We start from the raw sequence: 19,430 nt of genomic DNA, 5'->3' as shown, positions 1-19,430 counted from the left end.
CACTAAATATGCAATACATCTGTTAACAGAAGTCAGTACTATTTACCCATTGTGATACAGGTGCATGGAAATAGACCCAAAGACTTAAACACCAATCTACATTCAAGAGGATGTATAAATAAGGCAAAAACCTTTACTAGGTCATGTCCAAATGGAACAAGAATCCCAATCTCCCAGAATCACCTAGCCCAAGAGGTCCCTCTCTCTGGGAATATTTTTTATGCCCAAGAAATAAGCGAGCTGAACTATCCCCATCTGTTCTGACAGTTCATGGTTGTCAGGGGAACAATCTAAAAAACAGAGCTTGACTCAAGGTATCAGGTAACCCAACCCTTATCTGCCATAGAGAAGACAAAAACTCAGGTTTTCATTCAGGATGAAAAAAAAAAACACAAAACCCCCCCAAGGTTTTTCCCCGCTAGGCTAGCTAACCAACTCTACAGAGGTCCCTGCAACTTTCATTTAACCTACAACAATGAAATCAGAGTTGACTCCGTGTTTCACCACTTCTGAGCATAAAAGAGCACATAAGTTGAAGAAATGATATACTTAAGCAATCGTAACAGGTTTCCAAGCATTCTGTTAAGCACTTCCTTGTCATAAGCACATGTGGAGCATATACCGCACACAGCATCCACCTATTAGAGTAATGCCTGCTCTATTGAGGTTATGATTCCTCCCTTCCTCAGATTTCACATTGTGATTGTTGCTATGATTGTAGCTACCCAACAGCAAATACAGCTTTTGTACTTCATGGGAGGGAAAAGAAAACTATTTTTTTAGATAATGGATCCATTAGACCCATGAGTAATCAGACTGGTTTTGTTCCTGCAAGGAGCTTCCATTCATTTGATTAAACCCCATAGACACGTGCATGTCTCCTCACTCCTCTGCTCTCCCCAGGCACAGGATTTTGTAGACAGGTCAGTGTGAAGCTCACTCACTAATAGCATACTAAAAGCAGCATTTTGCTTTGGTTCTCCTAGCAAACAACAGGCTTGTGCCAAGTAAGTAAGGTTCTCATTCACACCTAAGGACCAAAGTTAAAGGTGATCTTTTCGAAAGAAGATCAAGGGTCTATCCAGATACTTCCACACATTGTCTCATCTTCAAACCTTCTGCTCCTCTATGGCATTCCATTCCTCCCTGACTGAAAATATCTTCATTTCTTCAATAATGCTGCTTGAATGTTTCTCTCGCTATTTTCCTTCCCCCATTCTGATGCAAATGTGTTTACGTTACCCTGAATTGATAGGACCAGTTTCTGATTTCATTCCACTAATGCCAAAGAGGCTAAAGATTTTGTTCATAACACAATTTGCATTTATCTGTGCTACCATTTCCAGCTGCCCCCCATCCGTCTTGTTAATGCCTTCCAAGTTTTCACACAGGTACAACCAAACTTCTAACGATGGCTCTTTCCCAAATCCCAGCCTCTATTCAGAGCTGACCACATTACTGCTACTGCCAGCTGCCCAGAACTTTGGGGCTAGTTTGTCAGCTTGTGTAAAGTCCCAGACCTGTGACGTTGTGGCAACTGGAAGGCATTTGCTATATTTCAAGATTCGCTAAGTATTTTACAGAATCAGTCCATAGCAAAGCCAACATAAATTGTGGCTAGATATGTCAAGCTTTGATCACAAATATGAATAATCATCCTCAGTAGTTCTATTAAATTTGCTGAAACTTTTGCAATATGGGCGCAGAGTTTTTTCTCCCAGCAAATGATGTAGAATAAAACATGTGTTTCGAGACTCTTGCCAGTCACTTGTGTTGCTGGCTGCCAAAAAAATCATCTTTGCAAGTTTTCTTATTGTCTTCATTTGAGTTCATAGTTCATAGCAGCCACCCACTTAACAGCAAATCTGCCCACATTTCAGTCAAAGAAATCAGCAAGAATTAGTAGGAGCATCTCCTCCACCTGTTTAAGCTGCCCTGCAAACTCCCTGTTTGATGAGACAGCATAGATAGTTAGAACCACTTACAGCTCACGAGAAAACATGCTAATTAAAATCAATGTAAATTCTGCACTGGCAAAGATGTCGGAAGCGGTCCAGGAAGGATCTCACTCTTGTCATTCCTCATTAGGAGATCGTCCCTTAGAAGGACCGAGTTTCTGGAATCCCCACTAATGCCATTGCATAAGCAGTTGATGGCAGGGTCACACCATGGAAGCACCGCCCGGTCACCCGGTCCTGTTGGCTCACCACTTTGGAAAAACTCTCACCTAATCAAAAGGTGTAGCTCCACACGGCCAAGCCTGTAACTGCACCCGTGAGCACCTACACTGGCACAGAGTCAAACGAATTAATCCAGAGCCATCTAAAGTTACACAACTGTTTACATTGTTTATGAAAACATTTTATCTTCTTTTATGAGACATTGTCTGCTCGTCTGGGACGATTTATGCGCTTCACTTCCAGTCCATTTCTAAATCATCTGGAATGAAGAGCATAAGCGGAAAGGCCTACTTTCATTTACAATTTGAGCAACTGCTTTCAGGAATTGAAGTCCAGAGAAAAGATGGTATTTTCCAGGCATGTCTTAACTTACCAGGCTTCTTCAGCAAGAATTCATAACACAGGTGGGTAAGACTCTGGATCAACTTAGTAAACGGATCCCAAAAATCAAGACAGTGACACTTCCCCTCCACACTGGACCACGGTTAGCACAAGCAACGCACAGCACTGCTGTTTCCAAACGCCACTGTCAAGACAGGAGGCAATGGGTAAATTCCTCTTTTTTTACCTTAGAGCAGCGCTGGTTATCCCCGGCTCCCAAGAAACGCTCTCGGAGTGGTCTGACAGCCATCCCTCTGTTTTAAGCCACACACACACATCCCCAGCCGAGGGGAGCAGCCTGGGCCGCCTCCCCAGGTCACCGGCGCCCCGGGGGGCCTGCCTGTAGAGCAGGACAGTCCAGGGCCGGCCCTGGAGGAGGTGGCCAGGCCTGGGACCCTCAGCATGGAGGTTCCAGTGCGCTGACCCACACCCTCCCTGGGGAGGCGTCAGGCAGGCCCACTCGCCCCCGGCCCCTCGCCGCCTCCCCACGCACAGCGGCCTCGCCTTTGTGTGAGCTGCACCGTGTTTACACTCCCACTTCCTTGTTCCACTCTGGCGCGAGGGCCATAAACCGCCTGGCTGGCACGGCTGAGCCCTCAGTGGCACGGGCAGGAGGAAGAGGAGGCAGGGGGATGGCGGCCAGCCCCCCGCTCCGTGCCGGGAGGGCACCCTGGGTGCTGCCACGGTGGTTGGGAGGGCAGCCCTTCCCCTAGGGCTGGTGCCGCCTGCAGTGGGTCTCTCATGCCCGCTGGCCACCCTCATGCTGGAGTCCGGGGGCGTACCAGGGGGGAACAGGACCTACTTCCCCTTCTTCTCGGACTTCAGGGGCCACAACGTGACGGCCCTGCGCATCGGTGAGTCGTCCGCCCTGGCCTCCATCTTCCTGCTGGCCTTGGGGGGAAATGTCTGGGGCATCTGCCTGCTGGTGCGGCAGCAGCACCGGCTGCGTGCCGCCAACTGCCTCGTCCTCAACCTCTTCTGCGCCGACCTGCTCTTCATCACCGCCATCCCCTTCATCGCCGTCGTGCGCTGGACCGAGTCCTGGGTGCTGGGCGACGTCGTCTGCCACATGCTCTTCTACGTGGTGAGCCTCAGCGGCACCGTCGTCATCCTCTCCCTTTCGGCCGTCAGCCTGGAGCGCGTCGTCAGCATCGCCCGGCTGCGCCACGCCGCCTTCCGCCGCCGCAAGGCGCTGGCCGCCGCCCTCCTCCTCATCTGGGGCTTCGCCGCCCTCGCCACCCTCCCGCTCTGCTGCTTCTTCACCGTGGTGCGGCCGCCCGCCGCCGCCGGCGAGGTGAGGGCGAGCGCCGCCGGGGAGGGCCCGCCGGGCGGCCGCCCCTTCAGCAGCAGGGCGCTGGGCGGCCGGGGCCGGGCCCGGGCGGTGAGCGCCGGGCGCCGGGGGGCGGTGGGAGTCGGGTGGGGCAGGCGGGCGCGGGCGCGGGGCCGGACGGCGAGGGAGGCTCGTCCGCCTCTGTCACCGAGGGGAGACTGGGGAGCGGGCAGCGCTCGGTGTCCCGGGAAGGTGCCGAGGTTGTGCCCGGAGGAGCGGCCGAGCTCCCCCCGGCAGGGCAGCCCGGGAGACCCGCGCCCGCTGTCGCCGTCGGCAGCGCCGCCGACGCCTCCCGTCCCGCTCTCCCGGCGGGCCCTCCCGTTAGACACGAGATGCGCATCGGCTGGAATTTTTTTGCGTTCCCCAGCCCAGTGCGGCTCGGAAATTGCCTTTTCAGCACGCTTCCCCCTTACCGAGGGGTCAGCATCCTGGGAGAGCTGCCCAGCACATGCGGTAGCCTCTGTACGAAATGGCCACGCACAGATTTTTCTGCCTAGTGGTTTGAAATGCATACAAAAGTACACCCAACATGACACTTAAATACATGATTAAGTTTAAGGTCTATAACTTTCAGTTTTAAAGTTGCCGTTAGCATTTGATATGAAATTTACGGCAATATTTAGATTGTGGACAACACATCTATTTGTAATTGTATGGGCTTTTAAAACCATTAAGCAATACATTAATTGACTGCTCTGTTTGAGTAGAAAGTTTTCACAGGCTTGTTTTAGTCTGCAGCCATTTTCTCCATAAGCATAGAGGGAGATAAGGACAACTGTGTAGTAAAAATAACTGTACAATGTTAAATTTCTTCTTTATTCTTTGTAAACAGGAGATTCAGATTTGCACCTTGGTTTGGCCCAGCTTTGCAGGAGAAATAGTTTGGGATGTGACCTTTGCCATTGTTTTCTTTCTAGTACCAGGATTAGTCATTGTCATCAGTTATTCTAAAATCTTACAGGTATGTTTTTCCTTTAAATTTTGTTGCAAAACAAAGGGAAGTAAACAGTAACTCACTAGGCATCAACATGTTGTCATTGAATACAAATACACCTAAAGGGAATAGACATCATTTGCACAGTAAATGGTAAGTATGTGATATAAAATGAGGCACTTCAACCTCTACATAACAGCCTATACTTTTCAACTAAGAACATGCTTTAACAGCACATTACCAAAAGCCCAACACAAAGTTTGTCTTCATTTATATATAGTATTTAATACACTTCTCATTGAAAGACAGTCAGTCTCCTAAATGCTAAAAGTCAAGCATTTGAAATAGCTAAACGCTACATTTTGCTTTCCTTGAGCCTAAACTCCAGAGTCACAAGGGATTTGTAAGAAAGCAGAGGCAGGACTAGAAAAAATTCACTCCCTTTTAGATCTACTGGTTTTCTGCATGTATTTTTAGTACACAGATCTCATTAGATTACACTTATTCCTCCACAATTTCAAACTTTGCAAACAAAAACTGTAAATTAAACACTCTGCTTCCATTTTCTTTATGAGTGGATGTTGTTCAACTGCTGAAATACAGGCCAAGACACCAGGCACCACAGAGTTTTAATCTACATTCTAGCAAACATGATATTAGTTACCTAAATTTACCTGATTTCATACCCCTTCCTCTTCCAAAAACAGAGTGAGAAAGAGCTAGAAATCTTCAAACCAGGTACTGCAATGCCTAGTTTTTAGCAACTGCCCCCCAAAAATTCTTGATCTCTGTATTAGGTAATTAGACTTCTCATATTATGTATAAGGAAAATTATAGGTTTTAGAAAGGAACTTCAAAATACACAGATTATTGAGCAGGGAATTAACTGATGAAATGCTGAGCACCAAGGGGTTGTGGGTGCATGCACCAGAGCTGCATGTAGATGTTTCCATGAACCTAGGACCTAGAATCTGGGCTCTACATGTACTTGGCTATTGATTAGGCTTAAACTCACAGTCAAAATCATCAGCTCTTAGTTTCTGTGCACTCTATAAGCTCATTAGAATCTTGAGGTAAATGCCTTAGGTAAACCTCTTCTAGTGAAGTAAAGCATTTGCCTTTTGCAACCTCACATTTGCTGTAGGCAAAGAGCATACAGTAACTGAGTGGGGAGTCTGAGCCCTTTGAAAGAACTGCAAAAAACTGCAGGCCAAGGAATGCCACAGTCCTTGGTCAGAGACCAGGACAGGAATGGTGTTCCTCTTGTCCTTGCAGACTCCAGATTACAACAGGTAAATTTAGAAAACACAATGGCACGTAGGGAGCTAGAAGCCCAAAAAAGTGTTTGGAATACTGGATTACAAGACAGCCCCATGCTGCCATGCTCACGTTTCTTTTCCAACTTGATAACACAGATGCTAAGACGTGTTACCATTTCTCCTGAACTGAAAAAGGAACAAGGCCCATAGCAGGATCCCATCTGTTATAATTGAATCTTCTCTCTCAGACAGCTCCCCAGGAAGCAACCAGAACTCGGCTGGAGAATGTCTTAATCCCTCAGTCATTCCCAAGAGCAGATTCACTCTCACTTTGTGAGAGCGCTCCACGATGCCAGTGCACACAGAGTACAATGCTCAGCATTACTGGAAGCAGTTCAAAGCATTCATGTATTCAAATGACACAGCATCTATGATGGTGATGATTCACTACAGCTATAAGACCTCAAATTTGTTAACAAATATACTCTACAAATGTATACTTCATAATTTAATCTGAAACTGAGTATTATTTTTACTTAACGCTTCCCAGAACCCTGGCAAAGATGACAGATTAGAAGCCATGATTTGTAATTAAGTTATTTGGTTTTGCATTGTTCCCCCTCTCAGGCAAGACTTGGATGAGAGGCTAGAACTAGTAGAGACGTTCATGTTCTGGAAGTTACGTACTTGTATGTACATGACTTCTGAGTTCCTGGTTCTCAGACTGTGGTCCAGATGCCCACTAGAGGTATCTAGATTCTTTATACTAGGCAGACCAAAAAGGGATCCAAAACATATCACTGCCGCCGCATTTCATTTGAGCATTTTCTTAAGATGCAGTTGTGTCTTATTTACTGCAGTCCTGGTGATTCTTGCATTCTTAGTTCTAGGCTTTGCAGCTCCAGCAGGAAAGATGGAGGATACTGATATGGGACAGACACAAAGGTATCTGATGAGGGCATTCTGTAGCCGTTTTGAACAGTGGAGGCTGAGGAGGGTACAGAATTCGGTTTTCCCACTTTTATAGTAGAAGTGGATATTAGTCCTTTGTATTTTATGAAACCTTCATTCTTCCTAAGACAGGTTAGGTGCTCTCTGAGAACAACTCTTGGATCGGATTGTTTGGAGGAGTTAGCCTAGTTTCTGGATTCCAAATGGGAACAGCAGAAGACCATCAGGCTGGAATAGTTTTACATGTTCAAAACATCAGAATTCTCTGCCCCTCTTAAATCAGGGAGGCAACTAGTGAGACTGTTCCCTTCTCAGGCTCAGCAGCTGATGAGAAGCCGATTTTTGGATCATGGGTTTTGATTTATACACCTGCATTCTGTTGCAATCTTTGATAGATGTCTAGGTTCTTAACAAATATTTATTCTAGGCCATCTATCTCTTTGACAAATTCAGAAAACTGCAGAAAGAATGACAAATTACTCAATATATATATAACCATTTTTATCCTTACCTGAACCAGGAAGCTATTAAGTATTACTAGTATTAGTGTTATCCTTCCTTTAGTTGCTGCTAAAGGGAAATGTCACACATAAAAGTGGCAGGAAGAGTATTGCACCTTTTGACTTTACTACTCAGACACCAAATTGATACAGGCTTTTGAAAATACCCTTTCTTTACCCATGCAGGGGGTAAAATGGCATCTCAGTTATTTAGCCTAAATGTTTGTTTGCTAAATATTTCAATTTTATTTTATTTGCATCAGATATGTGAACGTAACAGACATTGTGCTATGCCAATTTCAGTGAAGACAGGGATGTAGAGCATGAGATTTAGAGTTTTCTACAAGCCATTGGGATTCAATATTCTACCTAATGACAGATGATTCACACCAATGAATACTAGATTCCCAAACTACCCATAGTCTGGTTTGTTACATCAGACAGTGCTTTTACAAGACACAGATTTTCATAGTGACAAAAGGATCTGTAAGATTTCATGTTAGTTCATAGAAAGCAATTCTGATTACTGACTGAAAAACTAAAAGTTTACATAAAATTGAACATAAAATCCCATTCAAATTTAAAACATATCATGATTCAGTTACTGTAATAAATTCATGCTCCTTCTAATACCTACCTTATAATATCAGCGTGGCCGTAAGAGAATTGGATTGTGTTCTTTCTTGTGCATCAACAGGATTGTTAACTATGTTCCAGTTTGCATTTGTGAAAAAAATCAATGGGTTTATTTAGATAGAACAAATGAGGTCATAATTTGAAGTTAAGGGGACTTCATGAGGCTCTGTTTTATGCTGGGAAGTATTTATGGCTGGTGGAGAGCCATGAGGAGAACAAGCAGCTTGACTAATACTGAGGTGAGTTCACAGCTGAGAGGAAAAAAAAATCTGAAGTGAGAATGTTTGAAATGGAACCACTGATAAAAAGTAAAAATGGAATTCTGCAGTGCCTTTTTTGTAGTCACTTCTCAAAACAGAAACATCATGTGCCAAGATTTACTTTTGCACTTGTAAAAATGTGTTAATAATTCTTCTAGGTTTCAATGAAAGTTACTTTCTTCTCTTTTACTGCAGATTACAAAAGCATCAAGAAGGAGTTTAAATGCTGGTTTGGCCTACTCAAAAAATCATCAGATTCGCGTTTCCCAGCAAGACTACAAACTGTTCCGAGCCCTCTTTGTGTTGATGATCTCTTTCTTCATCATGTGGAGCCCAATTGTAATAATTATTTTTTTAATTTTAGTCCAGAACTACAAACAAGATTTAAATATTTTGCCATCAGTTTTCTTCTGGATAGTGTTATTCACTTTTGCCAACTCTGCTGTCAATCCAATTTTGTATAATGTTGCTCATTTCAGACGTAAATGTCAGGAAATTCTTCTCTGTTGTACAGGGAACCCTGTAAGGCATGGGGCTGGTACAGAAACCACTGCAAGAAGAAGTAACCATGAACAACCAAATTTGTCTTTCATTACCAGATAACTATTTAAAGTCTGAGCTGTGCCAGACTTTGGATGTTAATGTTTACACTATCCCAGGTTGAATAGGTCACTATGTTATGGTATTATATGCCAGAGAAGGGAAAAAAAAGCTAAATCTGTATTTTTAATTCCTGCAGGTAAAATTCTCTTGACTTCACTGCTTTGCCTCAGTAAGATTTGGACAATTTAATCCAACGGATTGAATACTCCACTTACTTACACTGAAATAAATAGGAATATGGCAGTGAACTTGGTGAATGTAAAATAGTTGAAATAAGTACTTACCAGACGAATTAATTTTTATGAGGGTACATTTTCAGTTGGCATAAATGTCATTAACTTGAATGAAGTTATAGTGAATCTATATCAAGAGGGCACCTGGTCCATTTTTACTCTATTTTCTACTGAGTAAGAGAGATCAACTTTTTAGTGAAAATGTACATCCTCAGAAAGTATCTGCTCTTTTTTTCAATCCCATTTAAAAAAGGCACTTGATTATAAACTTAGATAACTGACTGCCTGAACATAGGTTTGGGCAGACTAACCAATTTCGTGTGGGAAACAAGATGATAAACATGTATTATCACCAAGTGAATGACCAATCTGATTCCATCTCAAATTAAAAATGTGGACGCAATGCCTGTTAATTTATAAATAAAGAATAAATAAATAAATGTTTACTTGTCATGTGTAAAATAGTTCTTTAAAAAAGATGCGTATTTTTTATGTCTTCAGTATTCATACAATAAAGTTAATCAGTGATATATCGGGACACTGAAATTCCTTCTTCCTTTCTAAAATGCTATTGGGAATGATTTCCAGTATTTCCTAGAAAAAAGATGACATTGTATTTGAAAAGAAATTACAAGTTTTAGAAAGCAAATACATATATTTTGTGTTTTTTCATTAAAACTTTTTTAGTCAGAAATTGAAACTAATAAAAAAAGAAAGATTAAATTCTTAATTATCGCTATCTATCACCAATTCAAAATAGTGCACTAAGATAACGGTTTACTAATAAAACCAATGTCTACATATGTACAGATGTGCATACAAGCAATTTGTATCCCCTGTAATCCAAGTTTATTAAAATGTTTCATTGGTTTATTAACAAGGTGAGCTACACAGCTCAGATAAATATACTCAAAATCTAAATGAAGCCGTTTAAAAGGTTTTCAAGAGAACACCCAATCAATGTGTTAACTTTACATCCATGGTGCTGTTACATGGTTTCTTTCCGTAGTTTTGGATCTCCTTAAGAGCAAAATCCTGAAACACACAAAAACCAGAATTCCATTTTTCAACGACATTAGACAAAATTAAAATATACAAACTTCCACCAAATTTAAAATGCATACATATCTAATTTCCTTAAAATGCTCGAGTCCAGCAGTCTGTTACTTGTAATGATAATGCCAGTACCTTGCTCTGCAGTTTATAATTCCAAAGAATTTTCAACTGAGAACAAAACAGGAATTCATCCAATCTGGTACACCTGTCCTGAGCGTTTTAATACTTTGGCAAACAAGGTACTGGACAGATGAGTGATAAAAGAGTTATTTATTTACTTTAACAAACTTCAAATTATTTGCCTTTTAAAAATTATTAATTTAGGAATGTCTTTCAACAAAATAAGGAACTCCTGACTTCCAAAACTTCTAATGGCAAGAGTAAATCAGCTGAAGGAATATACCACTCTCTAATTCACAATTTTTGCTTCTAGTAAATGCTAACAGCAGATTCAGCTTTCAAGTCTACTAACATGATGTCATATTGTATTTACAAGTAGTCCAACTGTGATATCCACACTCACATTGCATAACTGAAAGCAACTTGAGCTATTACTCTCAGAGACGAAGTGTATCACAGCCTGATCCATATTTGGAAAGGAGCTACCATCAGAAATGCAATGTAAGTTATGACTAAAAACCTCATAATTTCCTAGGCTTCTCTTTTGCCTTAAAGAGCCAATATAAAAAGAACAGATATTTTAGATTATTTTTCCATCAAGGTAAGTTTTGTACATCTATTAGGGTTTTTTGGGGAACTTAATTTGAGTACAGTATTGATTCAAAAAGCTAATGAAAAATCTCTGGAAAAAAAATCTGCTTCAAGACATAGGCAGAGTATGCACAATTAGAGCCTATTCTTGCAGCATCTATTAACATCAGTCAGAATTTTAGCACACTAACAACTGAATGCAGGTCAGTACAGACAGTTGAAGTTGGCTTTTTTGGTGCTAATTCTGTAGCTCTTAATAGCAGAATTAAAACTGAAGTAGCAAGGCTTCCAATCCCACACATAAGGAATTAAGTGAATTTTGTAAGAGTTTCTGATATAAAGCTTTCAATAAATGTTTTTTTTTAGTTTAGCTCACAATCATTCTCTCATTCTCAAATGTATTTGCTTTGCAGGAACTTTGGCTTAATGATACTGAAGAATTTAGAATCAACTAACACTGTGGTAATTACAGGTTCTGATCCCAGTAAGGGGAGAAAGCAAACTGCTGGCTTTAAGTTTCATTTATACTTCGGTGCTGGGCTCATAAAGATAAACTCTGGCATAATCCTCAATAAAAGCAGATAGCATTAAGGGCCCAGGCTACTATTTTTCATTTACAAACAGTATGGAACTCACATAGTCTTATCAGACACTGCAGTCAACACCTAACATGTGAGTATAAATTAGGATAGCAGATAAAGAATACAGCACTCGGTGCAACTTAGTAGATTTGATATTTATATAACAAACTAGAGGCAGCATGATCAACTTTTAAATTAAGGTTGGGAACTCAAAGAATATTTAAGGCTGAACTTTCAAAAGACATTCTGAGCTTTTATTTTTAAACTACACTATTCTATATTCTGTAAAAAAATACAAGCATTCTATTATATAGAAGTTCTGAGATACTTGAAAAAGTTATATCAGAAATTATGAATAAATGAATTTTTCTTTTTGGTTTATACTTTCTTGCAAAGACTGACAATACATTTATCGCCTTGCAAGCCTCATATAGTGTAGAAATAATAGAAACACAGATTCCACCATGCTGAATCAGACCAGTACTTGGACTAGCCCAATATCCTGATTTTACAGTGGGATAGTACTTTCTCTGGCTTTGACAGAAATGCAAGGAACCACCATAACACACACCTCTCAAAGTCACAGCACAACAGCTGTATATCTGCACTTTATCTTAGATTTAATATAACAACATCCCTAATAATCTAATTATTTTGTTTTCTCATCTTCAGAAATTTTTATTCTTGCTGTACTTCATTTGAAGAGCAGTGAACGCAGCATTCAAATCAAGAAAGTTGTTTTTCAATTTATATGATGACATTGTTTCTTTTCTATCCTACCCTTTATGCAATCATACATATCATTCACAAAAGCCAATTTCATTTGCATTTATGCTGTCTCAATCTTGACTGCCTTAAATCTCAACTGTTATGTTGTCTCCAAATTCTCATTCAAGACAAAATTTTTATTTCCATTGTTGTCAGGCACTTTTTCCAGGTCACTAATAAGTATTCTAAACACAACCCCCCTTAGCAGATCTTTCAGGCACCCTATTGTCAGCATACCTACTTTACAACATGGCAATATACTGCTCTCTGTTTATAGATCAGATGAACAGGTAATGGAGCCACAAGAGCTGACCATGCTCATCTGTTCTGACTTTCTTTAAAATACACAAATGTTCCTTCAGTCAATCCCAGTTTATTCTAACATGTAATTTAGAAAAGCCTTTAATCTTTATTTACAGATTTCAGTGATGAAGAACATACAATAGCTCTTGGTAAACTGTTCCAAAGGTTAATGACCTTTGGAGTTAAACAAATGGCTATTTATTTCTGCCCTGAATGTGTCCAGTTTAAAGTTCCATCCATTTTAATTTATTATTCCTATGTTTGCAAGTCCTTCATTATCCAATTCCCATTGCTTGTGTGGGCAAGCACAGACTTTGCTCAGGTCAGCCTTTAACCTCTTTCTGATGAAAAAAGATCAAGGTCTTTGAAGTACTCACTAGAGGACACATTTTACAAACTTTCAATCATTTTCTCTGCTCTTCTTTGAAACTTCTAATTCATTCTTGGTACCCTTTCCAGTTATGATTATCATCAAACATGACACAACAAGCAGACCCACGCCAAGCACAACAGTCTCATATGAGTCTGCACATTCATCTTTTGCATCCTTGGTTTATGCATCCAAGAATCACTAACTCTTTTGGCCACAGCATTCCATTAGGAGTTCACATTCAGCTGATTTACCAGTCAAGTCTTCTGTAGATATCGTGTCTTCCAGAATGCAAAGCAGGGTAGGGACAAGTACGCTACTATTTTTTTTTTTGTTCTAAATATTCTGATCTGTCTTCTTCATTCTTTACTATTCCCCACTCTGGGTGTAATTTTTACCAGTCAGTATATTACATTTTCTTCCAGATCATTGATTAAAGTAGCATAAATTACAATTTGGCCTTTTCTAATATACTCGAGCCCAAGTGAGCTAATCTGTACCCTTCCCTGTGTTGCAAGCTCAGCCTGACTATATGACTCAAGATAGGGTCATACTTCCAGTATGAGGGACATGTACCTCCTCCACAACCGTTTGTGAAACAGTTGGCATGAGGACCTGTGAGAAAGGGTCTGCTATGAGGCATCCTTTCCAAGACTTCTGATTTTCCTTAAAAGCCTTTTGTGAAGAATTTTTCAAAGAAGTTTTTGAAAATACATTCTATTCCCTTCAACAACTATTTTGTTGAGAAAGGCAAAGGGTTCTGATTAAAGAGAAAAAATTTCTCTTTATGGCAACTATGAAGTTTATCCTTACTATGTTTACTCATACTACATTGATTTAATTGTTTTACAACTTCCTCTAATTATTGTTTCAGCTGATGTAATATGCTGCATAAAAAGCTATAGACCTTAGCTCTCCTTCAGATAAGGGAAGTAAAAGTTGAAAATAACTTACTACAAGCTCCAGTTTTCAAAAGACAATATTACAGCCACTAAGTAAAAGACTTTATGCATTTGCTATTTAATGAGCAAGAGACTCCCAGTGCTTTAGTCATTAAACCCTGAAATAAAGTTCTTCAGAAAAAAATATTCTTACCATTATGAACAATAACTCTGTATTTTCTGTCCAAGCAGAGGTCTATCTGCCTTTGTCTGACAATTTTCTGTGCCTCTGGAGGCAATCCCTTGCGGTCCCGGGAGAACACAAAGGAATAGCTATCAGCACAAGTGCCATCTTCATTTAGTTGGCGGCAGGAGTAATGAAGAGCATACGTATCATAATCTGTGTCCACTACCCAGTGATCATCATCTGGAAGAAACCATAGCAGAGAAGCAAAGGTGTTAGAGACACAAGTAAAATCTAGTAAATCTAAAGAGATTGCTGCCATAACTCTGTAAAGAAAATAATACAATGAAGATTGGTATAAATTATAACAGATTAGCTCTTAGTTTATTCCTGTGTCCAGTATTTAACTCCATGTTTTGGGGGGACGTTTTTTTTTAAAAAAGAAAATAAACATATTTATCAGAGACAGTGATGGAGAGAAGAGGAAATGGTTGGCAGCACTGCTTCACCTCTAACATGGGCACAGAACAAGAGCAGCATGAAGAAGTGCTAATAAATGCCTTGTAAATCCATGCCTGAATATCATTATAAAATGTGGCAACAAACACAAAAAAGAACCGTGTATTACAGTAGCTACCATGAAGTACAAAGAAAGTTTTCTTAAAGAAAAAAGGGGAACAGTCAGGCAGAAAATAGTTTAAAAAATATATAGAGAAGTTAAATGTGCTCTTGGTCATGCTAGTCATGCTCCAGATTACTCAAAACCATAACTATTTTCCTACCAGGGATGTTACTTAAACTGTATTTTTAAGGAAAAATATTATCATGCAGTTGCCATGTGTGTTAGAAGTGTATTTGCTACAAGCTCTATCATAAACCCTCTTCTTAAAACACAGTTAAAATTTCAGAGAATTCTTAACTATTTAGCTAGATAATCTGATAAATACCTGGTCACACAGACACTGTGTGCTAACAGAAGTGAACCTAGGTGTTTGCAGCAAAAAGTGTCATCTCTACACCTTCTTCTCCTGGAGCAAAAGGTCCTCCCTTGCACTATGTCTGCACTGGTGAAGGCAACACTGTATGTTCTCTTCCCCATCTCTCCTGTGGGTGGGGACCACAGTTTTTAGAAAGGTAGAGTCTGGGGTCAGCCAGCAATCTGAAGTATCCATGAAAACATGATTCAGCAGAATGTTGTAAAGAGATTCGGCAACAATTCAAGAGCAATTGGCATCCAAAACATTCTTTGTAACTGTGTTTTTGGAGAAAATGGAGCTCCAATCACTTCCAAATTCCACTTGCTTCTCTTGGAAACGATCCATGGAAATGTCTTGAGCTACAAGTGTCTGAATCTCTACTTGGCTCAAAAAACTAATTTTGCACAGAGTGTGACAGATGACAGGAAAATATGAATATATATATACTGGATCATATTTGTTTCTTAAAACAGATAAATCTCTACATTTGCAGACAGGAGACCAAGCAAAATAACAATTGCAAAATCCTCTTCCCTGCTCGACCAAGTCTGACATTAGGCTTTTCAGAGAAAACAGAAGCATCCAGTAACTGAGTTCTGAACTAAAACAAGACTTAAAATACTTCATCTGCCTTTCATTTATTTCCAAACAGTGACCTTCAATTATATTGTTGGGTAACAAACAAAAGAAATACAAAGATATACAAAGGCCTCGTCTTCACTTGTTTAAAGAAAGCCAACCGGCTGTTCCATATAAAAAATAGTGATTACCTTGTTCACATTAAGGCTTTCCTGTATGATAGTTATTACATGTTTTAAGAGTGTTTAAGAAATCCAACACTACTTTTTCCTTCCGCAACATGGACATACACATAACTAAGCTCCCAAGTAGTTCTGCATCTTCTATAGCTAAGTACTCACTTCCTTTCTGCAGAAAAGAGGCAACACCCCAGTACTTCATCTTGAATTTGGCAGGATCCTCTGTGTCAGTGAAAGAGCCAATCATGTCAGCACAGACATCCCAGTTACTGTAGCCAGAGAGAAAGAAAACATCACATTCATACCTAACAGCACAGATTTGGTGTGACTGTGCGACTAGCACAGGTATAGCAGGTAGGATGAGAGCACCAGTAAGCGAAGTGAAATGGAAAAAGAGGAAGATTGCAAACAGCTTACTTGAAGAGTCTGACTCTGCCCTTTGCAGTGGCACTCATTTGTCCATTCTCATCTATGGTGAACTGGGCTACCACATTGTCCTGCAGAAACAGCCCTTCAGGATCCTTTTTTGCCATGGCATACCAGGTGCCACTGTACTGCAAGGAAATAAGAAAGGCTCCAGTTAGATCCAGAAGTATGGAAAACATTGCAAACAGACATTACAAACTAGGGCAGGTGACAGAGGGGAGGACACGCAGATTTTTGACACCATGCCTCAAAGTTGTACCAAAGAAACAAATCTAGCTGTTCCAGCAGCACAAACCCACCAATATGTCCTAATGCAGCCAGGGTTTGTGAAAGAATTGACATTTTCTGGTATCTTATTTGTATCTGCAATTCTCCGGCATTTAGAATACAAAATTTGGTGGGAAGAGGGTAACAACTGGCAGATCTCGAGAGATCTATGTATAAATAGTTTTGTTTCTTGCAATGATGTCTGAAAACACCAGAGTATTCATTTTTCATAGAAACAACCAACATTTGTTTAGACCATACAGTTTGAGACCAGTCTGCTAAACCTCAGTTTCTGCAGTATTTCTGCAGTATCCTTGGATGCATCAGGATCCAACATCTGTGGAGGTGTGGGCAACATCACACACTTCTGCTGTTTCTCAGTATTGCAGTCTGTGACTTTGAGTGAAAATGTGAACATACTGGTGCTAATGAATGCCAGATTTTGTAGCCTGGGAAGAGGAGCTAGGCAAGCCATCACAGATCCAGGAGAGAAAGAAGATTTACCCTGGTCTTGTCGAAGTTCTCCTTGACTTTGAAGCTGCTTACTCGGCAGTCCCGCTCCGCCATGCTGCTGCCCAGCAAGGCCAATGCCAGCAGCAGCAGCCAGGGCAGAGCTCTCCCCGTTTGGGCCATCCCGTCCCTGCAGCAACAGCAAACAGACAGAGAATTGCATCAGAAACAGGCTCTGTCACACAAGTGGGGAAGGGAGGAAGGCTGCCCTGGCAGGTCTCCAGAGGATCGTGCAGCTTTCCCTGATGCACGCGCAGGCAAGGTACCTGGTTGTCCCCAGCCCACCACAGCAGGGTCCCTTACAGACAGTGCCGGTCCCTGTAGCCTCTTGAGAGCACAAGTGTTGATGGCAGTGGCAGGGCGCCCAGACAGGGAACGCCTTATGTAGTGCTGGGGCTTTCGCAACCCCCTGAGGTCCAAAGCTAGCATTGGAGGGGGAGTAGGGAGGTGGGCTGATGCATGCTGCAGGCTGAGGCCCCTTCACAACAGCCTCTTGTGTAACACCCATGGGCTCAGGTGGTCTTTGACCCTGACCTGCAGCCAAGCAGGGGCTAGGAGCAAATGCCTCTCTTTGGTTTTCCTAACCCAAAGGCAGAGCTCACACCTGGGGGAAGGGGTGTGCACATGTGGAACATGTGGAAAAGGAAGCAAAGAACAAAAGAACAGAGAGGCACCCCATCTTTGCACGAGGGAGAGTGAGCTGCCTCCACCTCCTCTGTGATTTTACACACTGCAGTCCAAAGTCCTTCTTACCCAATGTGCTCAACCCAGTTACAAGGTGCAGACTTGATTCCTCCACCTCCTCCCCAAATTCCTTTCCTCTCTTCTCCTGAAAAACAGTAGCAAACATCATACTTGCAAGTTTCTGCTAATGTTTCTGAAAGCCTGGTCATGCCAGATCCTCTTCAGTCCTCATGACTGGTTCCCTCTTGCATCCCAAAGGCTGGCTCGGGTGCTAAACCATCTCCTGATCAGCTCTCAGAGACAGGAACGGGGGCCCTGCAAATCTTCAGGAAGGCAAAAGAGCACTTTTGTGTGGTACTGCAAAGGTGGTAGGACATATGTGTGGCCTGAGTGCCTGTACACACCACATCTGGCCCTTTTGACATCAATTTTAAAGCAGAGCTTCCAGAATTTCTATTCTGTTTTTGGCAAACTGTTTTCAGTTATATAAACCATTATTGTTTTATCCTGTCCAGGCAAGTTTTGCTGCCTCTCAGTCAATATTTGTTCTATAGTTTCAACATCTTTAGGAAGCATTAGAGAAAACCTGTTAATTATTTTCTAGACATGCAACTAGAGCAGGATAGGAATGATTGTTACCAAGAGAACTAATTCACCTACTTTTTTCACCTCTCAATTTTGAAAGAATAAAGGCAGAAGCCTCCTAGTTGAAAAGTCTATGTTCATTACTTTAAGAATTAAGCAAAAATATAATTTAAATATGGAGATACTGATGTAGTATACATCAGTAAAAAATACTTCAATAGTAGCTGATGTACAGAATTAAACAATTTATTCAGCATGGCCTTTCCCAGAAATTTACTTCAGCCTTCTATTCCTTTCATATATTCATAAAAATATTAAACTTTTTACTGTTGCTGCCCTTTACAATCTTTTTCATATGTAATGCAAACAATGGCACAATCTGATTTATCTGTTATTCTGTCTCTTCTGCTTTCTGTTGGAGCCTTTTTGCATAGACAATATATTTTTGTTCACTTTCTCAAATATCAAATGCTCAAGGCGGTTCCAAGTCTGCTCTGAAGCCTTTGATTCCCTGGATAACATCAAACACTAAAAATTTATGTTTAATATTAAGCTTCTACTTGGAGTAAAGAACATATTTCACACAGGTGACCAGAAAGGTTGATGCATATTAATTGTCCTGAAACTTTCAACAGTAGTTTTTCAATAAGCCAACATTTCCATTTTTAAATTGAGATTTTCAAGTTTGCTAATTCCCATAGAGAATGAAGAGAAACAGCAATCTATATCCCTCTGGTGGCTTTTAGAACCTTGCTCCAGCCCCCGGCAATGGTGATGCCGGTTATATATATACATTTTTATAAAACTTTTACAAAACACTGACTAGTCTTAATATATGAATTCATCATGCTTACAAGATCAAAATCAACATGGATTTTCTTTGTTCAGTGTCTCACATGACTGATAGTAAGAAGAGGGATTATAGCTTAATTTATAACCTTTAAATCTATTACTTTCTTTAATACCAAAGAAAACAATTATTTCTTTATTCTCTGCCAATTTGTGAAATATTATTATTTCTCCTAAGTTTTTCCTCTTCAAAAATCTGTATGCTGCTTTATATTCCCAAAGAGGTTCTTTCAGAATCAAATCTATTCCTATA

The 19,430-nt window shown here is 40.8% G+C and overlaps 2 protein-coding genes across 2 annotated transcripts; one reads left to right on the top strand and one right to left on the bottom strand.

Annotated features, from left to right (window-relative positions):
- Positions 1-3,321: 3,321 nt before the first annotated feature.
- On the top strand, positions 3,322-10,039 carry FFAR4 (free fatty acid receptor 4). Its single transcript, XM_075154713.1, has 3 exons — positions 3,322-3,855; positions 4,724-4,852; positions 8,627-10,039. The coding sequence occupies exons 1-3, from the start codon at positions 3,322-3,324 to the stop codon at positions 9,032-9,034; spliced, it is 1,071 nt and encodes a 356-aa protein (XP_075010814.1). The 3' UTR covers positions 9,035-10,039.
- Positions 10,040-10,093: 54 nt separating this feature from the next.
- Positions 10,094-17,421, bottom strand: RBP4 (retinol binding protein 4). Its single transcript, XM_075154714.1, has 6 exons — positions 17,363-17,421; positions 17,054-17,189; positions 16,274-16,410; positions 16,019-16,125; positions 14,152-14,364; positions 10,094-10,302 (listed from the first exon to the last, which is right to left on the bottom strand). Exons 2-6 carry the CDS (start codon positions 17,180-17,182, stop codon positions 10,289-10,291), a joined length of 600 nt encoding a protein of 199 aa, XP_075010815.1. The 5' UTR covers positions 17,183-17,189; positions 17,363-17,421; the 3' UTR covers positions 10,094-10,288.
- Positions 17,422-19,430: the final 2,009 nt, after the last annotated feature.

The sequence above is a fragment of the Calonectris borealis genome, chromosome 7, assembly GCF_964195595.1.
Source record: "Calonectris borealis chromosome 7, bCalBor7.hap1.2, whole genome shotgun sequence".
Classification (NCBI taxonomy): Eukaryota; Metazoa; Chordata; class Aves; order Procellariiformes; family Procellariidae; genus Calonectris; species Calonectris borealis.
This window is presented reverse-complemented; position numbering and strand designations above follow the sequence as displayed.

What these genes read in the sequence shown, in the direction of transcription:
- FFAR4 (XM_075154713.1), top strand. Translation starts at nt 3,322, where the DNA reads ATGCTGGAGTCCGGGGGCGTACCAGGGGGGAACAGGACCTACTTCCCC. An exon ending in CGCCCGCCGCCGCCGGCGAG is followed by an intron (nt 3,856 to 4,723) that starts GTGAGGGCGAGC and finishes CTTTGTAAACAG; the next exon opens with GAGATTCAGATTTGCACCTT. An exon ending in GTTATTCTAAAATCTTACAG is followed by an intron (nt 4,853 to 8,626) that starts GTATGTTTTTCC and finishes CTTTTACTGCAG; the next exon opens with ATTACAAAAGCATCAAGAAG.
- RBP4 (XM_075154714.1), bottom strand. Translation starts at nt 17,182, where the DNA reads ATGGCCCAAACGGGGAGAGCTCTGCCCTGGCTGCTGCTGCTGGCATTG. An exon ending in GGCAGAGTCAGACTCTTCAA is followed by an intron (nt 16,126 to 16,273) that starts GTAAGCTGTTTG and finishes CTCTGGCTACAG; the next exon opens with TAACTGGGATGTCTGTGCTG. An exon ending in CTCTTTTCTGCAGAAAGGAA is followed by an intron (nt 14,365 to 16,018) that starts GTGAGTACTTAG and finishes GGTTTCTTCCAG; the next exon opens with ATGATGATCACTGGGTAGTG.